The sequence below is a fragment of the Gobio gobio genome (assembly GCF_949357685.1).
Source record: "Gobio gobio genome assembly, chromosome: 21".
In the NCBI taxonomy this organism is placed as follows: domain Eukaryota; kingdom Metazoa; phylum Chordata; class Actinopteri; order Cypriniformes; family Gobionidae; genus Gobio; species Gobio gobio.
Genome location: NC_137117.1, coordinates 16422668 through 16444650, shown reverse-complemented (window position 1 = coordinate 16444650; position 21983 = coordinate 16422668). Strand labels below are relative to the sequence as shown.

The 21983-nt window shown below is 36.3% G+C and overlaps 1 protein-coding gene across 4 annotated transcripts; it reads left to right on the top strand.

Moving 5' to 3' along the window:
- The first annotated feature begins 2649 nt into the window (after nt 1-2649).
- ccnt1 (cyclin T1) lies at nt 2650-21172 on the top strand. Of its 4 annotated transcripts, none has more exons than XM_079802844.1 (9): nt 2652-2852; nt 3913-3994; nt 4099-4227; nt 12515-12575; nt 15633-15695; nt 15810-15855; nt 16265-16428; nt 16782-16852; nt 17175-21166. In XM_079802844.1, exons 1-9 carry the CDS (start codon nt 2683-2685, stop codon nt 18435-18437), a joined length of 2049 nt encoding a protein of 682 aa, XP_079658970.1. In that variant the 5' UTR covers nt 2652-2682; the 3' UTR covers nt 18438-21166. The 4 variants fall into 4 exon arrangements, with proteins under 4 accessions (XP_079658969.1, XP_079658970.1, XP_079658972.1 ...); XM_079802846.1 differs by having other exon boundaries at nt 2656-3822; XM_079802843.1 differs by having other exon boundaries at nt 2650-2852; nt 15633-15855; nt 17175-21172.
- Nucleotides 21173-21983: the final 811 nt, after the last annotated feature.

The following is a 21983-nucleotide window of genomic DNA, read 5'->3' as shown; positions in this document are numbered from 1 at the left end:
TTTTCATGCATCGCTATGCATATGACAAGTTGCATTTTGCTTGTTTTACTAAAACAATATAATTTTCAGTAAAAAAAAAAGTAATATAATTAAGTATTGGTCAGCATTTGTTATTATTATTATTGTAAGTGTTTTAGTGGGCTAGCAATGCAATTCATTCTGGGGTAATCTTAATTTTGAATAGTAATAACTTACATTTTAAGAGTATAAAATCAACAGTGTTCTCCCAAGGTGAGATCTTCGAGCAGCTGAAAGACGTCCTCGTTGCAGACTCTGAGGGAAACTGCACAGGTCGGGCTGTGGAGTTATTGATGCTTTGAGCTGTTACTGCACCTGTCACTCATAGGCCTATCTTTTATTTTATAATTACATGGTTGTATCTTTAACAATCCTAATAATAAAACAAATATCATGGGTTTGCATACATTATATACAAAGAAAAAACAATAACAAGGTTAGATATCTTTGAATAAGGGATTGAGGGATAAAACAGGAGTTAAATTTAAAAAGGAAAATATAAAGGAGATTTAGGCCAATTTTGCTTGTGGATGACATGTTTTGCATATAAAATAAAGAAATTAACAACATATTTAAGAGATCACGATTGTGGGTTTTGGTAAGGATAAAACTGGGTCAGATTAGTAGGGTTAATATCACAAAATAAATGGGCAGCTGTTTCTTCAACAAGCCCACACAATTAGCAAGTTTAATCAATATTAAGATATTTATAGATCGATGAATTAAACCTGTCACTCGTCTTTCAAGTCGTTGTGCTTGAGATAACGTCGTAGGTCACATGATAACGTCAACATGGCGCATAAAGTGCGGATCGCATTCATACTTAACGAGATCAGGCAATATAGTACCTACTCTTTTAGAGCTCGTTAAGTAAGTACTTATTGAAAATGAGTACCTACTCAAAGAGTATGCGGTTTCGAACGCAGCCTTTCTCTCTCTCAAAAAAAAAAAATATTTCTCTCGCGACACAACCTGAAGTTCACCAATGGATGGCGCTATTACGCTTCTTAAACATGTAGCGTTAGTTGATGCTTAGATTAACATAAAATATTTAATATTCGAAATATTTAGTAGAATATTTAATATTTCAAAATACGATACAAATACATTTTTTTTTTACATTTTATACTGAAATAAAATAGAATTCTTTAAATTCCCGCATCGATTATAATACGAACAAAAACAAGACGTGTAGGAACGGATATGTTAAAATAAAAGTTAGACGTGTAGGAACGGATATGTCAGAATAAAAGTTCTTTGCAAACCTTTGTTTTACAGACAGCTGGACGACACGGCAAGCCTACTTACCGATATTCTAACAATAAAAATACAGATATCAAACGGCAAGAATGTATATGATTATCATATGTATACAAAGTTACAGCAAGTATGTCAAAGATAATGCTCACTAATGCTGTGTGCGCATGACCCCGTTTATGAGTCCGCTTTTTATTATTTTTTAACAATATCTGGCTAGACATTTTGGTTAAGCATTTTATACAGAATTGTAGATTTAATGTCTGTGGTCTTTAAGAATTTTTTTTTTTTTAATTAGAAAAGTATTTATGACTTTTTATGTTTTCTTTAAAGTTATTTGGTTTATCATTTATTCTGCTCCTATTTACTGTTTATTCATTATTTATCTAGTATGAATAAGTCATTTTGGCGCTCTTATTATCTGCAATATTTTTATCAATTGGCACTGAATATTTGAAAAAAATAAATCGAAAATCACTTGATTTGTTAAAAACCAACTTGAAGGTAATTAAAGTTATTATAAACTAAATTATTTTGCATTAACCTATAATGTATTTATAAGTGTTCTTGAAATAACTGTAACTTGAAATAACTGTAACTGTAATATTGTAAGGGACATTGCAAAATAAAAATAAAAATAAAGGTTTTAAACTATTCTGTAATAGAATTTGGCTAAGCATTTTATATTCAAATATAGTCTTTAAGTTTTTTTTTATTATTATTATTAAAACGTTTTTTAAGTATTCATGACTTTTTGTATGTTTTCCAAAAAGCTGTTAAACCAAAGTCGTATACTTTACTCTGCTCCGATTTACTGTTTATTCATTATTTGTATAGTATGGCACTCTCTTATATATAATATTTGGTAACACTTTATTTTACAGTGTTCTTACCATATTAATAACAGTAAATTATGCATAATTACATGCGACTAACCCTCAACCAAACCCTAATCCTACCCTAAATACATGTGGCTAATTATTATTACTCAGTACTCAAATATATAATTACACTGTAACAATGACACCTTAAAATAAAGTGTGACCTAATATTTTATCCCTTGGCGTTGAATATTTTTTATTATATATGTTTATTTATTTTTAAGAAAAGCACTTGAATTATTTTGCATTAATCTATCATTTATTTTAGGTTTTCTTGAAATAACATATCCTTATTGTAATGGTCATTGCATATACTTAATACAATTGTCATAAATTATTTTTTTAATAATTATTAATGATAATTTACGGCTGCATTTAGAGTATAAATGATGTTTGGTTCGTGTTTTCGGTTTTTTGGTTCAGGGTTGAACGGGTTAAAGTCGATTCACACCGCAGTCGCATTCCAGCCAGCGATGACGCGCTTCCTGTGACGCAGAGAGATTTTAAAACATTGTCCTTCTCAGTAATGGCGGCTTCGTTCCCTTCGCCTTCGCTAAATAACAATAAATGGTACTTCACGCGCGAACAAATCGAAAACAGCCCATCTCGCCGAGCGGGACTTGATCCCGACAAAGAGCTCTCGTACCGACAGCAAGCTGCTAACCTGCTACAGGACATGGGACAGCGGCTCAACGTGTATCTTTTTCAGTTTGCGAGGCGTCGTTCTCGGCATCTGCTGACGCCGGTTTGGGCGGCTTGTGTGGCGTTGAGTTTCAACGTTAAAACGACCTGAAACGGGTCTAACAATAAACACGCCTTTTGTATTGTGAAACTTGTGAATTAAGGCGAATAGAATAAACGATTTAAGTCCCAGTTTTGTGTTTTTTGGGGGTTTAGTTTAGGCCTCAGGGCCTAGCCTAGGAGTCTCTCCTACTGAACAATAGCGCAGCCGGTGTCATTGCTATTCCCTCTCTCCATTTTCCACTATTTTATTCATTTTGCCATTTGTTTACACTCCAGTATTCGACTTATATGTTGTTTACGCCATTCCAAAATATGTCTGTTAGTATTGCAATTAAACAAATCTTGATTTGCCCCATCGGGGAGAAGTTCTGATACAGTAACACAGCATATAGTTATTGGGGAGAGATTGTTAGTTGTCCTGATCTATTTCAGGTTAATTTTGTACCTTCGTTTAATGGAGAGCAGTTAAATTCTGTTTTTCCGTTTGCTGGAGTGGGTACTTTCACTTTCGACATTTGAGTAATGGTGCTAATGTGTATGAAATGAAATGATAGTACCTATAATTAATTAAAATACAAGAGTTGAATGCAAATAATGTGAATGGCAAACCTTTATCAGTCAATTTTTTTTTCTAAATATATTTGGCCCTGTTGAAAATAATGAGTTTGTTGATTTGATCAGTTGTGCTGTTTAGACAAGAAACGGAAGTTGCATTAGTCTTTTCTTCCCTATTGTGACTTATGTCCATGTGAAACGGCTTCTCAAACAAGAAAAAATGTAGGTCGGGGCTTGATTGGATGGTTTTGGTTTGGTATTTGCTGTGATCTCATGTGAGTGACAGGTTGTCCCGCCTTCACGCCAATAAAAAAAGAGATGTCGCTGCAAGAGGGAGGGGAATCTATTTTGATGAGAGATTACAAAGGCACACTATTTCCGTTACTTTTCAATTCTGATTTCATGGTGACTTTTCATGCTTTTAATGTTAATACCATCCTTAACTTTGGACGACCAGGTCACAACTTACAATTAACACTGCCATTGTGTATATGCATCGGTTCTACATGATCCAGTCCTTCACCCGTTTCCACCGAAATGTGTGTGCATTATCCTTCGACAAGCTTTTTGCCAAACGTTCATAAAACAGCTGGCTGGATTGGACCGGAAGCTAACCTCTTTGTTAATGTCATGTGTCGCACAGGTGATCGCTCCTGCAGCGCTCTTCTTGGCTGCGAAAGTGGAAGAACAGCCCCGCAAGCTGGAGCATGTGATTAAGGTGACCCATGCGTGTCTCAATCCTCAGGACCCTTCTCCAGACACCAGGAGTGATGTAAGTAATGATAGTATCGGTCAGATGGCCTTCAAACCGTCTGCGAGTCATTGGTTCCATGCAATTGCTTTGCTTAAATGTAACTTATTAGAGAATAAGTTCTTTTGCAGAAAAATTTGTTTTATTTAAAGGAGTAGTTCACCCAAAATAGAACTATTGCTTTTTTTTTTCAGTGTCCTTGAATGGTGGATTTTCAGTTTTGTTTTTTTAAACTTTTTTTGTAAATTAAAAATTTTTCCCCACTAATTATTTTGCTTGACACAAAATTTCCACTTCCTTTTTTAACTCCTATCAGATCAAGGATGTTGTATCAACTAGGGCTGGGTTAAAAAATATAAATTTCTCGATTTGAATCGATTCTCGTTTTGATGAACTGATATCGATTAAATCCCAAGAATCTTTTACTCAATGCTGTCTTCAGTTGATGAATAAACAAAACTTGGTAGCGTGTCTGCCATCCAATAAATCGCAATAAGCTTTGTGCTTCGATATGAAACAAAGTCTCTGCTTTCAAATTCTGACCATTTAATTACAGAATTTAAACAATAAATACTAGGCGTGTGACGATTTCTCGTCGAGGTGAAAAGCTGTCTCGTGTCATAATGTCATGACCTGGGGTCTCATTTATAATCATTGCGTATGCACAAAACAGGCCCTGAAAGAGGTGTACGCCACTTTCGACGCATAAGTTATGATTTATAAAAACAAACCCATGCGTACAAACTCTTTTACTAGAGTGAGAAAAGTAATGAAGAACAATTTAAAACTCTGTTTACATTTTGATATACATATTAATGTTCCAGTTTCATTAATGGCGATATGCACTGAAATTACATAAAGTCATTACTCAGAATTTTATGAAAAATTATCCCCCGGTTTCACAGACAATGCTTAAGCTAATCCTAGACTAAAATGCATGTTTGAGCTATTTTAACTGAAAGAATCTTGCACTGACAAATCTTAAAATGTGTCAGTGGCATTGTTTTGTCTAAAGATGCACACCAGTAATGTTTTTTTCTTGGGCACGTTTATAAAAGTTACTTAAATGTCCTAATTGAACTAAGGCCTAATCCTGGCTTAGTCTAAGCCCTGTCTGTGAAACCGGGCCTATATGAATTAAGACTTTTGATCACTTTTCCTGTGACATGCTGTTTTAATGACAACAAGGCAATTTGAAAATTAAATATAGGCTAATTCCAATAATTCCTCTTTAAACTAAACTGCAGATCTCATGTTATGACAAAATATGTTTTAGCGAGAACGTTGATCAGTGATGCACACTTACTTCGATATCACACACTGCAGGATTCGGTGGACTTATAACGGTCCATTATCCGGTTTGAATAGGTCCAATGATAACTGCTTACTGTACAACCACAGCTGCACGGACATGGAGTGTAAATACATCATCACAAAATTATGAAAAATACCACTGTATTTGAAGGATACAACTTGAAGAAAAAAATTAAGATTTGCACGTTTCCTTTTTTAAAATACTTTGTCAGTGACGCTCTGAGTCAGATGATTGTATTTACGCTGCAATAAATAAGTTCTGTTTAAATTAAAATAGCCTAAATGTCCTATATGTTCACATTATCAGCAAAACTGCATGCATTTTGAGGGTTTAAAATTAACAAAATATTTTGAATTAAAATAACATTTGGAAATGAATGAATAAACTTTATAAAAAATATATATATCTGAGAAGTATTTTATACAATTTTGTTTTTATGGATATTTTGATATATTTATTCTAAAACATAAAAAGAATGTTGGATGATTGTCAGCAATGTACTGTGTAAGGCACAAATGGCATTTATAGTCCGTATCTAATATTTTTCAATGTCTTGTACCTTTGACAGTGTTAAACATGGTGTCACGTGGATGGTAATATGCATGCAAATGATATGCAGATGAGGTTGTGCATAGTAAAACTAGGCATTGTAAGCTCCATATATGGTGATTTCTGGAGGAGACGGGGTGGAGATGCACGTACACACAATCTTCTGCTGGCTGTGATTTATAAAGGGATTTTTGCGCAGGTTCTGGCGTACACATGGATATAGAAATAAAAACTATTTAATTCTGGTGGATAACAGTCGCTTCAATTCCATCAGCTCATCCAACACGAGCTGTTCATTGCGTGTGTGTTATGAGAGTGTGTTATGTGTTAGTGAAGCGCTCGCATTGAGCGTGTCTTACGAGTGTGTGGTACATGTTAGTGGACTGGACCGTGGCGGAGGATTCGTTGGGCAGCAGAAGCGTCAGACTTGTATTTTAAAATGCGCGTTAAACACCACTGCTCCCTATTCACAGAGTACACACAATCCCGAAATTGAAAGTGAAAATAAACGCGCATTCAAACGCGATTTCAATACGTTACCGCTGTTTGAAAGCGGCTCCCTGAGGCACGTGAATATCTACCACTATAAAAGCTATCTAGTTGTAACCATCGATTAGCTTATCATGCTTCATACTCAGAAAGTAGAACTGAAATGACATTCATTACAAGATGATGAGTTTAAACATTTCAAATTAAACTGCAAACAATTTTTCTAGTCATGTATTTCATCATTGAGGATTTCTTAAAAATACTAAATCTCGTTCTCGTGAACCCAACCTTGTGTCTCGTCTCGTGAGATAAGTGTCTCGTCACACCCCTAATAAATACTGTTTTGCCACTCATTATTGTGGTTTGACAGATCACAGTAGTGCAGCTCAGTTCAAGGAAGTGGCTGAACAGATAATTTCTTCCATTTTACTATTAGTTACAGCATGAAAAAAACATGAATGAACATCAGAAGGTATGTTAAAAGTAGAGATGTACTGATCGTCAATCGCACATCTTTCCGATTCCGAGCCAGCTGCGCATTCACTCATCTCATTCGCTCCGGTTAAGTAGTGCTTGTATTGCGCATCATTTTACTAATTCCCGCAGGTTTCGCAATTACATCAAAAGTGCGCGCACCACTGATCTATATAAGCAGGGCTTGACATTAACACCCGTCTGGATTTCAGCAGTGCCGTGTAACGCAGTCACTTCTACTAGCCGCTTTGGCGGGTTGAATTTGATAAAATATACATTTTCAGTTGGAGTCCTTTAAAAAGACATCTGAAATAATAAACTAAGTGCAATGTAGTGTTGTCTAAAATATAGGGTTTTTTTTCGATACATATCTGAAATGCTTCCAACACAGAATTGATAGAATACCAGCTGTGCTTTCTCTCTCATCTCTGACAGCGAGTTCACACACACTTCGCCTCCCGTCACTTACTCATTTAATTTGCTCTGGATAAATATTGTCGGTGTTATAGAGCTTGAATTTTGGCATGGGATTGAATGTATTGAGCATAATTTCACTCATTCCCGCAGATTTTGTGCTCGCACCAAAAGCGCACGCACATAAAGCCAAGTATGTTGGCTATATAAAAAAGTATAATGTGTCCGTGTGTCAGGTCTTAAAGTGACAGCAGCCTAATATTTCGGCTGCCAAATAATGAGATATTAAATATATCTATATGGCAGTTTTTTTCCAATGGTATCAATGTCAAAATTGCGGCCAGTGGTAATCGTAAGTGGCTAGTAACTTTGGAAAAGCACTAGCAACAGTGGCTGTTGAGCAAAAAAAGTTAATGTCAAGCTCTGTATATAAGTGGTTCACACATAAAGCCGCCTCTCGAATAAGTGGCTTACTGCGCTTAAACGGTCAAATACACACAAAATGATGTAAAAAATGCCCATCTTGGCGAGTATTCAGTTAAACACAGGTAGTTTTGGAACGTAAATAATTGAGAAAGATAACGCATGTTAGGTAACAGTATACTGGAGACATGCAAAAGCTCTTAAAGTGACAGCAGCCTAATATTCCTGCTGCTGTCTGTCATGCTAATCAAAGAGCAAAAGACAAAGAAAATCATTGTCTACTCTTGACTGAATAACTGACTTTTATTATTATACCTTTTTTTTATTTTTTATTATGAAAATCAAATTTTGCATTGAAGAAAAGTGGATTTTTGTTTGTATATGCTGTCAGTTATAGTTCCTAGAAAGAAATTTAAAATTAGTATCGGCAGGTCACACTTACAAATAGGGCTGCAACTAACGATTATTTTAATAATCGATTAATCTGTCGATTATTTCTCCGATTAATCGGACAAAACATTAATTTCCAATCCTTTATTTAAAAACAGAACTGACAGTGCAAATTCACAGTGCAAAAAATCTTCAGAAAATGCACAGGTTGCTACAATAAATCTATAAATCTTTTTTTTTTATATATATATATATATATATATTAGAGCTGCAACTAACGATTATTTTTTCTGTCGACTAATCTAACGATTATTTTTTCGATTAGTCGACTAATCTAACGATTATTTTTCCAGATTAATCTTATGATTCTTTTTTATTGATTATTGTACTTCAAAGAGGGTAGTGAATTTGTATATTATTTTAACATGAAATCAATGAATGATGACAATATTAATTGTATTTCAGGAAGGGTAGTGTACATAGTATGCCATTTTATAATGAAATATATGAACACAAGAAGCTTTTTAAACATAATATATAATGATACTATTCATCATAAAATGTATACAGAGTAGGCCTAATTAGGAAAAGTTGTTTACTATAGTAGTTGAGTATGATTTACTTATTGATTTGTGTCAATAGTAAACGAAAATGCACTTATATTTATCTGCAAAAGGTTCACATACAGGAGCTTTCAGCATAGTTTTAATATAGTATAACTAGTTGTCTATTTTGAAGATACATGTGCATAAACAACGACTAAAGCTGCCAGAAGTTTTAGCCCAAACTTCAAAGACACATTTAAATGATTAAAGCTAGAGGCATATCTTAACTTTAATGTTACTTTAATCATGCAAACTACCTATATACAGCATGTTATTATGCATATGTGTTTGGGACAGAGCGGAAACAGGTCGCATTAACAGGAGATATATGCAGCCCATAATAAATAAAAGCACGAGACGTACTGGGGTCGGAGAAGAACACCGGAAAATGTGACCGTCTGTTGCAATACACGCGCCACGGTTCAGCTGCGCGAGAGAACACTGGCAGCTGGGTTGCCAGGTTTTCACAACAAAACCCACCCATTCGTTACTCAAAACTAGTCCAAAACAAGCCCAATCGCGTTTCGGGGAGGTTCTCTGGTAAACATCGCGTTCGGGGGGTTAAATATGTGTGTTTTTTTGCAGGGCTGCCGGCTAAAATTCTCATTCCCGGGGCTAAATATCACATAATTGGGATCGCTTCAACCCGCGGACATGAGACACAGCCCGCGGCAACAGTGTAGAAGTAGCCCAATTCCGCGGAAAAAAACAGGACTTGGCAACACTGACTGGCAGTGTGAAAGCTCCCGCTCTCCACGCGCACAGCACCTGCTCTGCCACCGCGCGCAATGTGAAACCGGCATTACAGAGCGAACAAAGCAGTTTTATTCGGCTTCTGTTTAAAGTTCTCCCACACTTTTGAATGTCGCGGGCTGGCTTTATATGATAAATGATCATTTTCACTATGCCCGGGAGCAGAAGCTGCCATTATTCTAGATCGTCTGTTTCATTCTAGAACGTAAATAATGTGCCGCCGACGCGTTGACGCATTTCACGCACGTCGACGTATTTTCGTAGTCGACGTCATCGACGACGTCGACGCGTCGTTGCAGCCCTAATATATATATATATTAGGGCTGCAACGACGCGTCGACGTCGTCGATGAGCAGTTAAATCTGTGTCTGGATTTAATATCATTCGTATTAATAGGTTAATGCAGTAGATGTTTTCTCCAGGTGTATATAATGGGTTTGGACATTTTAGAGAAATTCTTAATGCATTACAATTTAACTAAACCCATTAATTTTGTTTGAGAGTGTGTGCATCTGAGTGTAGTGTAGAGAACAAGTTCTAACATCCTGTTAAGTTTTCTGATTAGTATTTTTCTTTGTGTGTGTGTGTGTGTGTGTGTGTGTGTGTGTGTATATATATATATATATATATATATATATATATATATATATATATCTATATCTATATCTATATCTATATCTATATATATATATATATATATATATATATATATATATATATATACACACACACACACACACACACAAAGAAAAATACTAATCAGAAAACTTAACAGGATGTTAGAACTTGTTCTCTACACTACACTCAGATGCACACACTCTCAAACAAAATTAATGGGTTTAGTTAAATTGTAATGCATTAAGAATTTCTCTAAAATGTCCAAACCCATTATATACACCTGGAGAAAACATCTACTGCATTAACCTATTAATACGAATGATATTAAATCCAGACACAGATTTAACTGCTATGACATACATAAACACATTAAAAAATATTATGTAACAATTAAATAAAACTACTCCTAAAGAAGAACACAATATCTTATTTTCAATGAATGATATGCATTCTTTATAACAACTTACATACAACATTTCTTATAGATTATATATGGATTAAATAATTAATGTATAATAAATATAATGAATCCTTGTTAAAACTAAAGAGGTGATTTTCTCTGTCTTTTGTTGTTTGTTTGATTAATATTAAGAGCACAAATGGAAGCAGGTTAATGGACTGCTGTCACTTTAAGACCGAATGCTGACCGAAAATGACAATAGATATTAATCATAGTTTTTGTCATTCAAAGCTGGTTTTGATTTTCGCCTCGTTTTTGTCTGTGAAAAAAGTTGTTGATTAAAATACTGACAAATTATTTGTCAACGAAATTAACATAGCAACAGATTGAAAAATGAATGGGCCAAAAAAGGCAAGTGAATAAAAACGTGTCTTTAGCCTTGCAAACTATACCACCCCTGCTTTACTGCTGTTATTAACAAGCTAACGCTAACTTGTCATGCTTGTCAAGCTGGATAACGAATAAACAAGCACCAGAAGAGCTACTGGAGGGACGTCACGCTCCTCACTTCCAAACGGAACAAAAGTGGGATTTTGTAGTGACTAATGATGATTCCGACTTCTGAAGTCGTGATTACGAGCGCATTGCATTCAAGTTTCAAAATGTGAGGGCGTTCATGTGCAATGTTTACCTAGTATTTACGATAATTCCGAGAGCACGTGAAGGCAGCATTAACGTTACCCTGCTGTTTCCTCCTCATCAAGGACTCCAAGATGTTTTCGTTTTAGGTGCTGAATCAACACCGTGGTGCTCCCATGCCATGTCGCGTCGCTTTTGCTGCAATTAACACACTTTTTCGATTTATTAATGGCGCTTTTCGACTGGTACGCTCGGCTCGGTTTGCTTTTCCGCTGCGTGGTACGACGGGTACAGCACGGCTCGCCCGCTTCCACTCTGCTTTGCGCTCAACCGTGCTTTTTTTATACTCAAACATCTTCTCATCTTATTGACGGGCATAATAGTCGCGCGACACAACGAATCGATAATGCAATTCGTTGCCAACTCTTTTAATAATCGATTTTTATCGATTCGTTGTTGCAGCACTACTTACAAAATAAGATACTGCTGAAACTTACTAAAATTCATATGTCTCATATAATCAGTGTTTTAACCATGGAAATAAGTCAGTAAAACGGCTTGTAAACAATGTCATGTAATATTACATTTACCTCAGAAAAGCCATTCAATGTCCATTAACTTGTTAGTCATATACAAAAATGTACTCCAGAGAGCAGCATTCTGCTAAATATATGCACTAAATTGCATATTCATTGTATGTTCATCAATATGTAATTTACATGTAAGCAGCCATACAAGTTTTAATTTAACCTATAATGAATCAATATCGAATTGAAATCAGAATCGAATCGCAAACTTGTGCATCGAAATCGAAACAAATCATGAAATTTTTGACAACACCCAGCCCTAGTATCAACTAATCTAAAAGATCAAATTTAATCACAAGCAGCAGAACCACAGCATCAGACATAACATTGCTTTTCTTTTGAACAGGTTGTGCTACCCACAGTTTTCTTATTTCTATATTTTCATTTTCAATCAAAATGATCTTAATTTTTTTTTCTCTTAGGTTGGATATGTATAATCCTCTTTCTTCAGTCTTTATCTGTTGTGTTAGTGTTTTGTTCATATGCCTCTCACTGTCATATGTTGATGAATTGAAGGGGCATAGCTTGTATGATAAGGTGCTGATTGGCTTGGCGCAAAAAAAAGGGTCATCTTAATTTGATGAGAGCGAGTAAACGTGTAGTCCATGACCAAGAGACCATGTGAGTAACCTGCCTGTCCTCTCAATCTCAGACATACCTGCAACAAGCCCAAGACCTGGTCATTCTTGAGAGCATTATACTCCAGACCCTGGGTAAGTTTGGAAGGGCAAGAATGGGTCAGTGAATCACCATACTAGAGAGATGTACCAAATAACCACATTTATTCTCATTCACTGCTAATTTCCAGGAGTCGACAGGACTATCACAAGCTCCTAATTAAGAGCCATTACTACTCTCACCTTTTTCATTTCTATTTCCATGTCAATCTGGCAATGCTCCCTTCCTGTGTGTGGTTTACGATGCTATCAAGTTTGTGTGCTGACCCTATTATAATCTTGAGTACAGTAGAGATGTCAAAGGTACTGTTACTAAAAAAACAAAACAAATGTAACCGTACCAATCTTTCTGCAGTACCAACCTCAATCCTCTTGAATGCTTGAATGCATACCTGCCAAGATATTAATACACTTATATGTATATTTTTTATTTTTGCTATATAATATAATCGAGTATATATGGGTCAATGACAATTAAGGTTTTTAAGATAAAAAAATATATAATTTTAAGCAAAACAGTTTTAAAATGCATTTTTATGTCCACAAAAATGTATGGTGTTGATTCATATTGGTTTTACAGCTTTTAAGACAGCATTAATTAATTATTAAACAAGATTACTGATTTTACCACCCAGAAAATGTCAGGTGGTGCGACTATATATTCATTTAAAATAATAAACATATACAATATACATACGAATCATTGTAGTGTCTAAAATGCATATCACATGGTAAATTCCCTTTCCATTTCTTTATGTATTGCCCTTTTAGTCCAATTCATATAAATTGACACTTTTCTATGTTCAAACACCCAATTTTTGTTTTTATGTTTTGTTTTTAACTGTAAAAATTATTTGTATACATTATATAACAGTTTACAGTTATATTTCTTACTTCATTTTGCAATTGCAGTGGGAATTGATACTTCTAAATGTAAATTTGCTGGTCGCACCACCTGACATTTCAAACTCTTAACTTGGACACCTATACAAATGTTTTTTTATAATAACACATTTCCAGGGGTCATACCACCTGACCTGATAAGTTGAATCAACCTCATCATTACTCAAAAATGTCAAATTATCTCATATTTATGGGAGGGTGACGAGCCCTATTCGCACCGGATTAGTATTATCTGGGGACCTCGTGTGATTTAGAAATTACTCCCCCACATCTGAATTTTGCGTGGGTCATTCGCACGGGATAAGCAAGCCTGTGATTTTTACTCGAATTTACTGACTATCTCCCGGATATGATGTCAAGACACTGTTTTTTCGTTATAGATATAGCTGTATGAAATTATAAACAGTCGTATCGATATAATTTTGATTGTTTTATAGTAATAAAAATTGTTTAGTTCAGTTAGAGAACAGACGCTACAATTAAAAACTTAACTGAGCAATATAATAACAATATAAGGCGGAAGATTCAGTTTCAAAGCTAAATGTAAAAGCGCCCATTTAAGCGAGTTTGTCATTGTACTGTACTGTTCTGTTTTTGTGTTTTTCATTTAGAATAATATTAAACACACCATTCAAGCAATTTACTCCCAAATTGCTCATTCTAAAGTGAAAATATAATCCGCGTGGCCGCACGGGAATTCATAACGGTGCGCATTATATGCAGCCTAGCTCCTTTCTTCGTGAAAGATAAAGATAGAAATGCGCACAGGAAACAAAAACCTTGCAAAAATTATATACAATCCGCCTAATCCTGGCCAAATCACAGAGATGCAGATTCGGACGGGACTAATATTATCACAGGACCTCTGTGTTTGGTGAAATATGGTAGGTTATTTGCGGGGGAATTTTTACTTTACAAATTACAGACATGGCCGATTCGGACGGGATTAAGATCACAGACATTCTCTGCAATTATTACAAATCACCAGAGGTTCCCAGATAATACTTATCCCGTGCGAATAGGGCTTAACATTGTTACTGCATAGAAGGGGGCTTCTGTGTGATGTCATATGCTGTCACATGGTTTTCTTAAAGTAACATTGCATAAAAAGGCATTTTTATGTTGGTCACTCTCCCTGACATTTGGAGAAGTACATTTTTCGGACAAAAGTTTTTAAAGTAATATAATAGTTTTGAAATAGGACTGATACACTATTTTCCCTCATTTATAAGGAATTTAACGTAAAATCATGCCAAACGATTTGATTAAGGAGAAAATGAACCTTTTTATTGCAGTTTTGTTTGCTGCTTGTACGTTCGGACGGTCGCACCACTTGACATTTTTGGTCTTTCAAACACCACAACTCAAAAAGTTTATTGAATTTTAAAAAATTAAAAGGGATTCTTGGAAAAGGAAATATTGTAGATCAATTTGATGTATGACAAGTATTTATTATAAATCTTTTTAAGAAAAAATGAATTCGGACACACAAAATACATGTCATGTCATTGACCCATATATATATATATATAATCGATAATATTATTATTATTATTAAAAAAAACACACAAGGCAGGACAAAAAAAAAATAATGTAAATACAGTCCAATAAACCTGCCTTATGTGGTTAATATTAATCAAACAATATTGACATTAAAAAGATCAATTATAAATCATCTTTTACATTTTTTTATTTGATAATTTTATGAAAATCTTCTATGGCATGTATCCTTCAAATATTCTCATTGTTCTAGTTTAAATTGTTTATATGAATATTTTTTAGTAAAGGAATGTGTGCAATGGCATATTAATTTTATAGCAAAAAAAATCTGAAGCTTTTAATGGTAATAGCATCAACTACTGACATTTTGTTATCGTGATAACCCTGGGGTAAACCGTCGTCTGTGTCCTACTCTGCATCCCTCCACTTTGGAAAATTCTGTTCTGGTGCCCATAATGGAAATTTGTTTTAAAAACTTTGACTATAACCAAATCGCCCTACAGGCCACATGCAAGGAGCTTGGCTCAAAGATATCTCACCAGTCAAGCACAGGAAGACCCATGTTTGTGATTCACTCACTCATCATGTATTTTGTGTGTGGGGGACTTCACCTATATGAAGAGTCAAAGTACTTCATTGCAGTACACATGCAAAACTAAAAGTCTCTCTCATCTCCTCTTTTCCCTTCAGCTTTTGAGATCACCATTGATCATCCCCATACACATGTTGTCAAGTGTACTCAGCTTGTGCGAGGTGAGAACCAGCTGCTCACAGTAAACTGTCCTTCGTATTGCTCGGTAATGAGTACTTCTAGCCCACCAAGCTCACAGATTTCACGTCTGATCACGAGCTTTCCTTTTGTTCCAGCGAGTAAGGATTTGGCTCAAACCTCATATTTCATGGCAACAAACAGGTATGTTGTTTTTCAAGACCGTGTTTAGATAGCATTACTTGTGTAGAAGTTTTCTCTGTGTAAACTACCAGAACTGTGTGAGGTTACAGCTACGTCAATCTTATGATGAATTCATCTAGAAATAGTCTACTGCAATCTTGAGTTTTTATTTGATTTATTTATTTGAAATACAGATATTTTGTAACATTACGTTTACCCCAGTGACAGTAAAGACATGAATATAATGTATCCTTGATAGATAGATAAATAAATACATTAATATATTTAATAAATATCGTTCTGACCACAAACTTTTAAACAGTAGTTTATGTACGTATTACTGTAGTTGAACAATAGTAATGAATGGTTTCTCACAAATATTTTTCTTCTCCTGTGTTTTTGGTATCTCTGGGTGATCTCATTGCTGCAGTCTCCACTTGACTACATTCTGCCTACAGTACAGCCCGCCCATTGTAGCTTGTGTTTGTATTCATTTGGCCTGTAAATGGTCCAACTGGGAGATTCCAGTTTCCACAGATGGCAAACACTGGTGGGAGTATGTTGACCCCACAGTGACCCTTGAGCTGTTGGACGGTATGTAAATGTAGCTGTTTCATGTCTTTTCAAGTGATAATTTACTTTTGAAATGGTGGTTGTCTTTTTAATTGAGAGAAAGTTTAGTTCTAGAGATCTGGAAAAGTATGCGTTTATTACTTTTCTGTTCAGTTTCATTGTTGAAAGCGGTGTGTTTTATTTAGTTCAGTTTACATTTAAAGGCAGATTTACTGAGATTTCCAGTAAGTAACCATTGGAAGAACTTCCGTGTAACATTGGACTAAACGTTTGGGTTTTAGTCGGGACAAGAAACTATATAGCCATTTAATGAATTTCTCAAGTAATGTGTGATTTTGCCCCAAGTCCTAAAGATTTTTATAATGATTTCACAGAGCTCACACACGAGTTCCTGCAGATCTTGGAGAAGACACCCAGCCGCTTAAAACGCATCAGAAACTGGAAGGTAAGTCAGTTTGCCTCCATTTTAATTGTATTTGGATAACTGTAAATCCAAAGCATTTGACCACCTTATTCCTGTGATGCAAAGCTGAATTTTAGCATAATTACTCCAGTCTTCATGATTTGGTGCCCAAGAAACATTTTTCAATTTATTGTGCGGCCTAATATTTTTGTTGAAACTGATATACATTTCCCAGGATTCTTTAATGAATAGAAAGTTCAAAAGAACAGCATTTATATTTGAAATAGAAGTCTTTGTATCATGAATGTCAAATTCATTGATCAATTTATTGCATCCTCATAATCTTTTTTTTCTTGTGCCTCAGGCTGCAGGTCAAACTGCCAAGAAATCAAAGGTGCAAGATGGTGATCAGTCAGATGCCATTATGAACATGATCTCCATGGCATCGTCCGACAGCACGTTGGCCGGACTGATGAGCCTCTCCGCCCCTCCCTCCGGTTCTTCCATGGACTCCTCAGCAGACGACCATGGCACTGCAGCCTCATCCCAACACTGGCAACCTTCTGACAAGGAGCAGCCCATTTCCAACGAGCTTCACGTGCCTGCTAAGGTGTCTCTGAGCGAGTATCGGGCGAAGCATGCGGATGAACTGGAGGCGCAGAAGCGAAAGTTAGTGAACATGGAGGCAAGTGTGAAACAAGGATACGCCACTGCCGCACAGGCCCTCATGAACCAGCAGAGGAAAGATAAGCACCATCACCACCAGCAGCAGCAGCCCAGCTCTAGTTCCTCAGACCAGAGCAACCCCTCATCTATCGTCCTAAAGCTGCCACTGGATGAGCGATCGGAACGCAGTTCCATAAAGATGCGCTTCCCAGCGCGGGGACAATCAGATGGCGGGGGGTACAGCAGCGGTAGCAGCAGTCGTGGATCTGAGCAGGACATTAAAGTGCGGATTCGGGTTCCAGAAAGGCGAAGCGGGTCCGGAGAAGACGGGAAAAGCCGCGAGAAGCACAGAGAGCGGTCCAACCACCACCATCATCATCACCATCACCACCACCATTCCTCCTCTTCCACCGCCGCCTCTTTATCTGCTTCGTCTTCCTCATCCTCAGCACAAAAACACTCAAGTTCTGCCGGCACCTCAGGAAGTAGCAAAAAGGTCCCTGGTGACTCTGTGCGAACGAGCTCTTCGTCATCTCGAAAAAGGACCCACTTGCCGGATCCTTCCACCGGCACCCACCCCTCGAAAGTCAGCAAATCATCCAGAAACTCATTTCAGTTGCCGACGCTTTCCGGAGTGCCCTCCCACGTGATGGGTCACGGGTCTGACATCCTTCCCTCGCTGAGCCTCTCTCACCATCAGGGAAACTATTCGCACTCCAAGGCAGACAAAGCCGACACGAACGGCCACAATACGGGCGGCCAGTCGAACGAGTATCAGGACACATTTGACATGTTGAACTCGCTGCTCAGCGCGCAAGGGGTTCAGCCGGCGCAACCTCAGATATTTGACTATCGCTCTCAGTACGGAGAGTACCGGTATAGCAGTAGCGCTCGCGGAGGAACCCAGCCGCCACCTTTACCCTCAGAACCACCTCCACCTCTGCCCCCATTACCCAAATGAACCCCTTCATCCCCCTCCCCTCACTTCATCCGTCCACGTGCACTGATCAGATCAGTTGTCTTGGGAGTCCTGAGTTCCTTTTGTACGTCTAACTTTGTGATGTTGAGTTTGACAGCAGAGTAATGTATGGCAGAAAATGTACCTGTATCGTTTTGTGCGAGCGAGCGAGTGTGTTCACAACACCCATCTGTGGCAATAATGTTAAAATAGAACAAAAATATTGCAAAAAAAAAGGCAAAAAAATGTTATTTATTGAAAAAAAATTGTACATACTATTTTTGATGTCACTCAGTTTTATATCAGCGCTAACAGAAAAAACAATGGAGTTAAGGGTATGTATTACTGAATGAGAGGGACCCATTGTCCTCTTTAAAAAGTGTAACCTTGAATGCAAAAAGAAATGTTTTTGGTTTATGTATGAATTTAAGTCTTGCTAACAATATGTGTCTTTTTTATTGATTATGGTATTTATTATTAGCCTTTTAAAACCATAGTTATTAGCAGTCGTTGCTTGAATGCATCAGGTGATATCTGGATTTTATTTTTATACTGTTGTAACCTGCTTCCCAGTCTGTATTTACTTGACACGTCACGTATGTTTTGAGAATGAACATACGAATCCCCAATATTTGCATCAAAATGTATGTTTCTAATATACGACTAGTAACTGAAGTAACAATTTGATTTTGTTTGGTAAATATTTGTGGGGGTTTTTTTTTTTTGGTTTGTTTGTAACTTTTAGCTTTTTATTCTGTAAATGACTGAAAATTGACACAAATTATTTTTTACATTTTTTCCCAAAATACAAGAATATGCCTAATTTGGGAAAGTATGTCCGGTAGGCCTACGATTCAGAGTCAGATGCAGTCATTGTTTTAAATGGTTGTAGAATATCACGCTCATTTATAATACACTATACACAACAGTATGTCCAGCTTGTACTCGTTTCATCTTTTATTTATGTTTGTTAATAATAACACAAACCCAAATGCTTTATCATGTTATGATGTAACTGACTTGTAAATGTCCCTTAGACTTGAGTGAATATGAATATGTGATGGACAAAAGTACAATCTGATAAAAACATCTTTCCACCAATTTTTAGTGGAACCAATGTTTTTTTTAATGCTTTGAGTGAATGAATAATAACAGGATGACATAGTGGACCATGCAAATATTGGTTAGCTAACAAATTGCTTGCATTTATGAATGATTCTCGTGAACTGGTGGTACTTTTGTCTATCATATTAAAGGGATAGTCATCCTTTACTCAGCCAAAACTCTATTGTGGAACACTGTCTGTACAATTAAAGTCAATGGGGTCCACTGTTTTCTGAACCCCAATGTTCTTCATTTTTGGGTGAACTATCTCTTTAAATATGCCATCCATTTTATGGGCGGTTTACATTTGTTATGTCTCCGTTTAAACACTTTAATCAGCACTTATAGACTGAATGGCAAGCATGCTGACCGCTCATGTTTATTTGTTGTAATACCTTCATTTTTGTTTTAACATTAAGTTGTGTTCACGCCATGTTGTAACTACCGTAATTATGGGATTTCAAGCATTCATGTTCTCGCTGTACTACCTGCGTTGATACCATAATTCCAGCTCTGAATGTCATTTCAAGACCACGGTAATTACGACATGCCGTGAAGGCAGCATTATAACCGCATCAAGGTCCCTTTGGTTTTTGGGAATGATAATAAGCCATCCAACCCTGAATCACGAAATCTTGCATGAACGCTGCAGTGAGCATTAAAACCGATGGGGACGTTTGAGCCAATCGGTACCTTGAACAATATTGTCTCCATATTCACATCATGCTTGATCATGTTTTTGTATGCAGTTAATAGCACAATAATGCAGATTACTATATGGCTCAGTCTCTGTAACTGTCCTCCTCTGATTAAACGGCATGACTTTCATTGATCAATTTACAGACAAAAAAAGATGGAAGCATGAAATTGAGTTTCTACTGTCAGAGTAAATTTTACTTTAATAAATGTTGCGTTCTTTTATTGAGATGTTAGCAGGGATTCCTCCATACTTTTCCCCTTTTCCTGATTGTGCCTATTGATGATGAGGAACATTTCAGGAATATTGTGAAATTATATGAAACACTATAAGCTATAAAAGATCCGTTTTGGCATATATTCCCTATATGATGCACTCCTCGTTTCCTGTCCCTGTTTTATCATTTCCAAGTAGAATTTGAAGGTTTAACATGTTTTAGTTTTGTGTTTGCTGGTGTCTAGTCTGCTTCAGTAAGACTAAAGAGAAGGCGTTTTGTGGGTCTAATGCAATTCATGTCACCACTGTATTTTCTATGTACCTCCATCCTCAAGAATATAGCGTTTTATCAAATGTATATACTGTTTTCTGTGTTTTAGTGGTACCACATGAACTCTCAGGTTTTGAATTGAATTGTTGGGGTGTTTCTTGTCAGAAGTTAAGGTTTGCATTTTTGTGAACTCAGTTCCTTTTTATAAATGTGGTTGATGTACAATAATGTTTTATGAGAAACATACTTGTGGGTGTTTTTCTTACCGACTGCAGTGTAAATTGTTATAATGTGACGGACGTTCTACTCATGCTTCTTGCAGTAAATTCACTTTACCGATTTTTTTATACCACAACTTGACCAGTTTTGCTTCCACCTGATGTCAACAGCACCTTTAATGGTTTGCCTATGAGTTCAGTGCTGGAATAAAGAGATACAAGAATGAACCAGAAATGTTAAATGTGGCTATTTAGAACACACCATTTTTTTATTTTATTTTTTTTTGTTGCGAAAAGCCAAAAATCCGGGTTAACCAAGAAGTCACAAGAGCTGCTGTAATCCTGATTAACTTTCCATTCCAGACATTGTTGTCTAGCCGTAATGTGTAGCTTATTGTTTTATTGACGCCTTAATATTGAACATTATCAGAATTAGCGTCATAATTCGGGTTTCACATTTCACTCCAAAATCAAAAGAAATATATTTTGCATAAAGGTAATGAAGCAAAAGTAGTGTACCATTATTCTTTTGTTTTTTGTTGCTTTGTGCAATTATTTTTGACGATTAAGAGCATTCCCCCCATCATTATGTGATATTTATATAGTGAAGTATTTGATATAGTGCGAAACTGAACCTGTTAACCTCTGTGCATTAGTATTCACCGAATGTAGATGTTTCTTGCAGAATTCACAGTGAATGAGCGCTCAGTCCTGAACAGACTCTATTGTTCTTGGAGTCAGCCGTCCTTGATCTCGCATGACTCTGAAACTGTACCAGCCGTCTACAGCAGGTTTGACCATTTCCCCTTCATTTGCATTAAACATTGTTTCTCATACACATCTCAACATTAACACTCGCATGCTTCTTTTAGCACTTTTAGGATATTCAAAAATGTTCAGATGGAGCAAAAAAAAGCGTAAGATGCTTATGGCCGCTGACCCAATTAAGAAACAAAAGCTTTTAAAAGTGTCAGATGTCCAGCCACATGCAGTGCTCCACTGATATCACATGTAAGCATTCTCCAGCTTCGTTCCTCGTTAAA